General features: G+C 37.9%; 1 protein-coding gene across 1 annotated transcript; it reads right to left on the bottom strand.

Moving 5' to 3' along the window:
- On the bottom strand, window positions 462–8476 carry LOC109847810 (light-inducible protein CPRF2-like). The gene is made up of 6 exons (XM_020417050.1): window positions 8168–8476; window positions 7346–7439; window positions 4396–4564; window positions 3290–3365; window positions 3071–3196; window positions 462–1599 (listed from the first exon to the last, which is right to left on the bottom strand). Exons 1-6 carry the CDS (start codon window positions 8474–8476, stop codon window positions 1234–1236), a joined length of 1140 nt encoding a protein of 379 aa, XP_020272639.1. The 3' UTR covers window positions 462–1233.

Raw genomic sequence — 9513 nt, 5'->3', positions numbered from 1 at the left:
TGCCCAGGCCGGCTCTTTTGTGCCCGGCCCGGGCCCGGCCCGGCCCGGATTGATTTTTTTTTATTTTTTTATATGTATTATATTATATATGTATAATATATATATATATAATATATTTCTATATATGTATAATATGTTTTATGTGTGTATATATATACTCTCTCTTAGTATATAAGTATATATATGTATAAGTATATATAAGTATACTTTCTCTTATATAAGTATATATAAGAATACTCTCTCTTATATATATATAATGTATGTATGTATGTATATATATACTCTCTCTCTCTTAGTATATTATATGTATAAGTATATATAAGTATTAGGCCTAGGCGTCGTCAATCCTATTTGACTGATTCAATAGGTTTCTCTCTCTTCGACTACACAATCCACCAGAAAGTTTTTTGAGTAACCGAACAATCACAGTTACAAAATAAGTACATCGTGCAAAAAGGAAATGGTAACGGAGTCCATAGTTTAATACGTTTATACTCTTAGTTCAAATAAAAATAGGCAAGATCTCGAATTATATAGGATCCATACACAATACAGGAGCACATCATAGATACATTCAACTAAGAAAGGGCTCTACCCCTCAATGCCCAATAAGCAATCATCAATATCTCTACGGTTAATTACGGATAGACCCTCTATACTAATGCCCAATTGTAAATAGACCCCCTTAGCTCTATTGTTGCGAATAGACCCCTACTAATATCACCTAATTGTGTACATACCCACTTGTGATTTTTTAAAACTCTTTTAATGTACTATTTGTCAAAAAAATTCCTCTTCTTAAATAGTTAAAAAAATTCATTCAAGGGCTTGGCTTGATAGGGAGTTTGAGGAGCAAGTAGCAATGAGGTTAAATGGGCTTGGTTTGGTAGGGAGTTTGAGGAGCGAGTAGCAATGAGGTTAAATGAGAAGGACATCCCTTCTAGCCTTCATATTTTTGGTTGGAGGAAGAGCAAGACAAGGTGGATTCTTACCTAGTTCCATCAATTTGTTTTGCAGTTTTCTAGCTAGTTCATTTTGACTTGTCCATCCCCTCACTCCACCTCCCCCCTCCAAACACTCTACCAAACACAAAATTTAAATTTTGTACCTCCCCTCACTCCCCTCCAGCATAACCATGCCTCAAGGGGCTTTCTGCAACAATAGAACTACAGGGGTCAATTCGCAATTGGGTGATAGCACAGGGATCTATGTGCAACTAACCCAAACATAAGCCTACTTATGGTTCTTGCTGTTAGAGATTTCAGGATCCCAACCAGCAGAATCCCAGCTCCCGGACCCACAAGAACCTGGGGTGCCACAAATTCTATTCTGTAAATGCTCCAAGCTTGCTACTCGCTGCATCGAAGGAGCATTAAGAGAAGTGGAGGCAATGTCGGGGAGGTTGGGGTTGACTCTCCGGTGGTCATGAGTTGGGCCAGGGAAGAAAAGGTTCGGATCATCATGGATCGGAACAGCAGCATCAGAGGTTGCTTCAGATGGGCTCGCGGAGAATGGCATGCTGATGGAAGACATATCCGACATTGTTGGGAACATGGAAGCGCCAGTTACTCTCTTTACACCATCCTCGGCCATCTTGACCTGAACCACAAAGATTTTGATGGGTTAACAATTTAGGGGTTTTGTCATATTAGATCTCTAAATCTTTGTTAATTATGTATTAGATCCTAAAAACTTGATATTTCTAAATTAGACCCCTGGATCTTCGTACTTGTTTGAAATGGGGCTCCTATTTAAAAAACTTGATAGATTTGGGTGTCTTACTTATACAACTTAATGGACTTGAGGATCGTATTTAAAATAACCTAATGGATTTGGGGGTTTAATTTAAAAATAAGAAGAGTTGCGGTCTAATTTAGAATTTATAAGTACCGGGGCCAATATGAAGGGGGGGGGGGGGGGGCTCAAAGGATTTAGGAAATTCAAGATTCATGAAAGAGTGTGAAGGAATAGTGCTGAGGTGGCAGAAAGGTTTGGGGGCGGGCATGGTGGGGTGGGGATGAGGGGTTCTCTGATTTAGAGAGTTTGGGAGAGTTTTGTGCAAAACACCATAATATTCAAGATTTGTTTGGAAGATTTACCCTTCTTTCTTTCTGCCTAACTTCAGGAGGATTGGCCTATGCTTGGAGGAGGAAAATTCATGAAAGGAAGTCTACAAAATTGTAGTGCTATTATAAAATTGCTATCCACTCAAAGGGACTCCGTGTGACAAACAAAGAAGATTAAAGTGAAATGCTTGTATATGCAGAGGGATTCATAAGGATGTATGGTCAACATCAAAGATGTCCAGAAAATGTAGAGTTAAAACTTAAAATATCATGCAGGTTGCTAAGATGTCTGGTTAGTTTTAAGAGTCAGTCAGAAGAAAGTAATGCAATTACTGCATCCGGATACTTCGCAAGCCAAACTTTTGATGAAAGAAAAATATGAAGGTACAGGACTCACTTTTGCAGTACCCATGCTTTATGGATAAACATAAATTCCAAGAATATCATACTAGATACAGTTTAATACAGCACAAAACCAAGAGAGACGTCTTAGGTACAGCTACCAACATGTTTTTGTGTTGCTAGTACCATATTTGACATATATCACATATCAGAACAACATATCATAGTTGGATAAACATTAGCATATAGCAAAAGTACTATGCCGTGTTTGTCTATATAACTAATAACGTGTCAGAATAACGCACCATATTTTGGTAGCTAACAGCACATACCAAACTGTAATAGCACGGTTGGATGTACGGTAACTAGCTAACTATATAATACTATAATTAACACAAGTCAAACTATTGCTACATTTGGATCTATGATAGAATATATGCATTACTAATGTTATTTACTAATTGACTAGTTTATATACACTACACGCTACTACAATCTACATAACCCTGTTGACAACAATGGTATGAATTGCAATATAAAATTGAGTTTCTTGAACTTGAGAAAAGCCTAAATAAAGAGAACACATGCAAAAACTTATATCATGACGTCTCCATTAGATACTTCAGGGTTAGACTCAACATGCCTGCCTAATGAACAATTACCTTAGCCCGTAAAGTCTCCACATCTGCTTTCAGTATCCTATTGTCTACAGCAGCTTCATTGTACTTCAGGTTTATGTCAGTAAGACGCTTCAACAAAGCTGAGTTTTCACCTCGTAATTGTGACACCTTGCATCAGATGGATATTGCATGTAAGGATCAGTATTTCATAAAATATTAACTCACTCATCAGAGTACCAATAATTTATACTAGGATCAGACCTGTGCATCAAGCTCACTTAAATGTGCTTGTTTTCGTCTTCGAGAGCGCCTTGCTGACTCTCTATTTGAGAGCATCCTGTTGGGCAGGAAAAAAGGTCACGGTACCATATACTGAGTGACCTGATATGTTGCATATTTACTCTTAAATAAAAGGAAGCTAGCTTAAGTTATGCAAGACTGTCATCAACCTACTTTTTTCTCACAAATTACCATACACTTTGAAAACACAGTGAAGTGCCATGAAACTCGTAATTTAAAAAATAAATTAAAATAAAATAAATCCCTAACAGCACTGAGTGCATAAAGCTTTTTCCTCTTAAAGAGAATTTTCTTCCGAAAACTATCACTTGCAAGTCATTTGACATCTTTAGTATTGCCAAGACAACAAAAGGTAGTAACTAAACTTCTTTGAAAAGTTTATGGTTCTCTTCTTTAATTTAGAAATTTCCCGATACAGGCGAAATGAAAATTTCAAAAAAGTTAAAACAGTTTTATGCAAGTTAGAACAACAGAAAATTTGCCTATATGCAGTCTATTAACCTTAAATGGTAGGCATGTGTCATTGTGGCATTCTCATAGTAATATGGACTTACTTAAAAGAAGCCCCAAATTTGAGTAAAGAGACCAGATATTTGTATTAAGAACACAACTTTGCAATGTCGCAAATATTCAAATCAAGTTTCCAAGTTCAAATTGAACTCTATAAACCAATAACATAGTAGAAGTTCATACAAGGCCAAGGATAGAGTTCATACAATACCAAAATAATGTGAATTCTTCATAATGCAAAATTGGCTTCTTCTAAAGACTCCACAATGCATAAGCGCAATCTTTATCATGCTCAAGTAACTTAAGAGATGTCTCGATGACTGTTGTTATTACTTGAAGAATTATTGCTCATGCAGAGCAGCAGAAGTATCATGGAGGACAAGAATTATAAATTCTGTGGTGTCTGTGTGTTGATGGGTATGGATATCCCATATTATGCAAGCAAAAACAATGTGAATCCGACCTTCCAGTTTTAGTGAAAAGGAAGTAATGGTACATAACTTTAATGATAAAAGAAAGAAATTATTATCAGCTCAATCACTGGCCACTGTCTTTACCTTCTTGCACGTTTTACATCAGCAGGGTCCATGTTATCAGTCATTTCAGTTTCTCCTTCAAGGTCGTCATCATCAGATTGCTCTCTTGATGAACCACTTGTAACTGGCCGGGCCTGAACCCCTGAATTCTGCAAGATGGGTATGGCTGGAATTCCGCTTGACCCACCACCTGTTTTAGTTGAACTTTAGAACTACTTCCTGGTCATATATAGATAAAATGCAAACCAGAAACAGTTGCATCTCAATTCATACTAACACACACTAGAAACCATATATAGAGCCATAACCATATAGTGACATGAGACATCTTAATGTTAATATAGACATTTTGATGAAGAAAATGAGATATAGTGCAACAAGTTGATAAGTAGTGCCAACAAGTTGATAGCATTTGGCTTTTACCAAAAATTGACTCTAATGCTTAAAAAAACATACAAGCCTGGTTCTGTTGCTGATCACATTTGACCAACACCAGACTAGTTATGTCACTGCAATGAAGATACGGACAAACCGAACCATGACAAACATCAAAGGATATAGCATTATGCTGAAGAATTCATAGCCCTCAATCTTATATAGTCCATGCTTCTAGACAGTAATGCAGATAGGGTGGCAATATAGAAGGTGGAAGCAGCTTAGAAATTCATGGGATTCGGTCAGTCAAGTTCGTTCCATCTTTGTCTGAATGCCTAATGACTGAAAGAATCCGGTCACACAAGCACCGAGCATCATTATCCTCAAGTTTAAAGCTTGTATATCGTACAACCTCTTGTGTACATGGCATAGCTTTTACGACATAGCTAGGACTCTAACATCTAACAAGAGATGACAGAAACCCATCAAACTAGTTTCAACTAGTGGTCAACGAAGATTACGTCAGGTTGAATTCGAACATAGAATGACACAGACCTAGTCAACTTAGCCCTACTAGTTTTATATATAAGCATGATAATATGCCAAGACAAAGGGCCTGGGAAGGGTCTGGGCTGACATATGAGTCCCAACCTTAACCTGTTATTTATAGAGATGGGGTTTCAATGGGCTAGCCCAATGCTAAAGCAACATCTTTTTATGAGTGTAATCACTAAAAGACTCTGGTCACACAAGAACCAAGCATCATTATCATCAAGTTTAGAGCTTGTATATCGTACAACCACTTGTGTAAATAGCATAGCTTTTACAACATCACTAGTATAACTCTATCAACTAACAAGAGATGACAGAAACCCATCCAACTAGTTTCAACTAGAGGTCGGGCAAGACTATGTCAGGTTAAAAGGCAAACATAGAGTGCTGAAATATGATAACTTACCCATACTAGTTTCATATAAAAGCATGATAATACGCCGAGACAAAGGGCCTGGGAAGGGTCTGGGTTCACATATGAGTCCCAACCTTAACCTATTATTTATAGAGATGGGGGTTCAATGGGCTAGCCCAGTGCAAAAGCAACATCCTGAAGTTACCTGCTAGTGTGCTGAAACAAATAAATATCTACCAATTGCAAAAATAACCAAATATCACATGTCAATAAAATATAAACAAGAAATATCACCAAACTCTAAAATGACAGATATAGCAACATTCTTTTTTCTCACTCAACTCCAAATATATAAAGAGACTCTACAAATAGTAAGACAATTGTGTGGACCTATGGGTTAGCTAGCTGATGAATGAAAACTTGGTTGGTTTGCAAAGAGGGACCAGCAAAGGGCCTCCAAATGGACCAGATAGCTTCTCATAATTGAATATCTAATAGACTTAGATTTTGACTCCTACCTTTACTCTGTTTTTGAGACGGGGAAGCTGCAGCCGGGCATTTTTTGGGGCTGGATTTGGGTGGCTTAAGCCAGCCACCAACCTATTATCCTTCTCTAACCATGTCCAACTTATCTACCCAATAAGACACTGAAATCTTTATCTGTGAGATGAGAGAGGACCCGAAAACTATTTTCTAATTGATGCAAAGTTTAGTAATCACAAAACCTCTTAAGAATTCTACATTTAGTTCAAATTGGAATTGAGTTAGATTGGACTGAAAAACAAGCAAGATATTTTAAAACACCGATATCCAGCCCATTAGATCTTCTTTATCAGACTAGCGCAACGATTAAGTTGTCATCGAAGTTTCTTTATGGGCTTCATAACTCCACTCCTTTGCATGACTAGACCTTTATGGGCTTCATAACTCCACTCCTTTACATGACTAAAGAATCATACTCTCATGATAATCTTTACAAAGATCTTAATTACAACATCAATATAAAACGTACACAGTTATACACATGAACTTGGAAAACACCAATAGTCTCTGTTTCCAAAACAAATTCATGGATATATTTGCGTGAATTGTTCTTCATAAGGGCAATATGATGTGCATGTGTTTTTATGCTTTTCAAATTCCACATGAGATATACATTTTTTCAAAAGCTCTTTCAGGGGAAGGAAAACAAATAGGGCGAACATATTTCTGTGGTTGCAGCCCTCTCCACCACGCTGATTGATTATAGTCAAAAAATTCCTGTGGTGCAATTCAATTGGGGAAGGTTGAACGTAATTTACTTGGGAGCAGGAAAGCAATGCCTTAGTCATCTCCCCTACCCACTTAAAGGCACATTAAACTATCCTATCAAGAAGAAAGAAAGCCCTCCTCTACTCCGTCCCTGCACCCTTGTTGCTCCCTGTCCTATTCATATTTTCAGTTTGCTTTCTCCATTGTTAGTTATTCAATTCATCCAGATTAGCATTTTTGAATATCCAGGATAGCAGGCACATTGATCATCCATTAAAACTCTCAAAACCTGAAATGTAGTGATATTGCACACTTCCGAGGGAGTAGCCTAACACTAGAACATATGAACAGTTTAACAGGTGCACAACCAATAAGCCTACTTATAAATAACTTGAACCATTGTCCATCAAATTAATGAAGGATAGAAAACCTGCATACCACTCAATGGAGCTTGAGGTCTCAGCTGTGAGGAGTCTGAAACTGGGGACTGGGACTCAGGTACAGAGGAATCCTGGGGCTGTATGCCTGAATTCTGCATGAAAATAATAGTAGTCCTTAATGCAAAATGGTGCTGATTGGTTAAATTATGTTAATAGTTCTACCAAATATCGTGGGCAACAACAAATATTCTTCACCTTCATTGAAATTACCTAAATAGAAAACCAAGCACCAAGCTCTGAGCATTAACCGACTTGGGAAAAAAATTGTGATAATGTGGACAAGACATATCAACTGATATACCACAATATAAGTCCAGATTTCCGCCAATATAAGGGACGATCAAGCTTTAATGACATGTTAAGAGTATAAAATTAGCTTGTGGTTATTTAATGCAATTCCTCTCCAAGAATCCTAATTTCATGAGATTCAAATTTTCTTTACCCCCTAACCTGTATTTTTACAAGGCATATTTGGACTTTAATACCCCCAAAGTTCCCACTCTTTTTTAACTTTGATACTCTGCATTTCTATTTTGATAAATTGATTCCCAAAAGTTTCAAATTAACGATAATTTGATAGTTTCATACCCTCAAGCCCTGGCTTTATTTCCTCATATCCCCCAAACTCAAAAACTGAAATTGGTAAGAGAAATTGTTTCACACTTTTCTACGTTGATATTCTTGAACAAATTAAAATCAGAATTTTTTGCTTTAGTAGCTTATCAATTGTCAAAACAAACTTCAGTTGTATCAAAATTTGGAAAAGGCCAAAACTTTAGGGTATTAAAGTGCAAATATCCATCGTTATAACTCAAATTACCCTAGCTACTGCAACGGCGTGGCAGTACAAATCCAGCTTCTGCTTCAGCATCGCCGCGTACTCCTTGGGATCAACCTCAGCCGTTGGATCAGACGACGTCGATGGCGGCACCGAACCAACGGCGGAGATCTGAGGCTTCTTGATCTCGACGATCTCATCATCGAAATTCGAAGAGACGACAGACGATGGGCAAGGATTGTTAGGGTTTGGACCTGGATCCGGGTTCGGATTCAAATTAGGGCTTTTTGCGACCGCGGCCTCCTCTTCTAGAAACTTCTCGAAGAACCACTCCGATGGGCTCCGATTCATTGGCGGGGGATGGTGTCCAGAACGGGTCGGGTATTTCGTCGACGGAGAAGACCCGATCCATTTCGATATCGGAGCTCTGACAAGGTTGATGAAAGAAAAAGGAAACTAGGACAAGGACCTGACGTGGGTATCACTGTGAAACTGATGGGAAAAGGCTCGAAAGAGGACAATGATGTAGTCTTGGAGAGGACCGAAATTTACGAAAATCACCTTAATAATCTGTATGGACTTACCAATCACATATACATATACTCGTACTAATTTGGAAAATACCATTTGGCTCGCGCGAGTTGCAACTCGCGTGAGACAAAACAGGGGGGTGGGACCCACAGCTGTGGGTCCCACCCCCCTGTTTTGTCTCACGCGAGTTGCAACTCGCGCGAGGCAAATAGCAGGGCTCTACTAATTTTTATGTACGTGCATGTACGTGGTTAAATAACATAATTGTTTATTTTTAGTTTATTTTTTTACTAAAATTTATTTTTTAATTTTAATTAACATACTTATGTCTCTAAAATAATATACTTATGTCTCTAAAATTTAATATTATGATTATTAATCTTTTTTAATGTTTGTTTGAATGGGGTACATCCAATTTTAAGTTTCATGTTGATAATTGAATTGACATAAACCTAACATGAAGCCAATTTGAATATTCATGTTATTTGGATCGACATGAAAGGAAGTTTTACCTATAGAAGTGTTATGATATGGTGTTGTCACTCGCCGAAATACAATTTATTGACAAGTGACGGATAGATGTATTTTCGCAATCAATGCCCCAATCAACTTGGTAGCCCAAGCCCAGCAGAATCCGACTTAGTTGACTGGTCGACTAGAAAAACGATACTAGTCGACCCGCTTGTCGAAGACGACTCACCAGGAGTCCACTCGACCATGTGACTAACGCCTCATGAGGACGACTCGAAAGGCATTACTTCTTGGTGAAGCTAGAGGATAACTTCTGCTTCGAGCTTATCCTCGCTGAGAACGTGTTCACGTCGCATTTAATGCTTAACAGGCATCATCATGCCTCT

This window comes from Asparagus officinalis, chromosome 7, assembly GCF_001876935.1.
Source record: "Asparagus officinalis chromosome 7, Aspof.V1, whole genome shotgun sequence".
Lineage (NCBI taxonomy): Eukaryota > Viridiplantae > Streptophyta > Magnoliopsida > Asparagales > Asparagaceae > Asparagus > Asparagus officinalis.
The sequence above is the reverse complement of the archived record's forward strand: the minus strand, read 5'-3'. Positions and strand labels throughout refer to the sequence as shown.

What these genes read in the sequence shown, in the direction of transcription:
- LOC109847810 (XM_020417050.1), bottom strand. Translation starts at nt 8,476, where the DNA reads ATGAATCGGAGCCCATCGGAGTGGTTCTTCGAGAAGTTTCTAGAAGAG. An exon ending in ACCTCAAGCTCCATTGAGTG is followed by an intron (nt 4,565 to 7,345) that starts GTATGCAGGTTT and finishes CAACTAAAACAG; the next exon opens with GTGGTGGGTCAAGCGGAATT. An exon ending in TAAGTGAGCTTGATGCACAG is followed by an intron (nt 3,197 to 3,289) that starts GTCTGATCCTAG and finishes ATCTGATGCAAG; the next exon opens with GTGTCACAATTACGAGGTGA.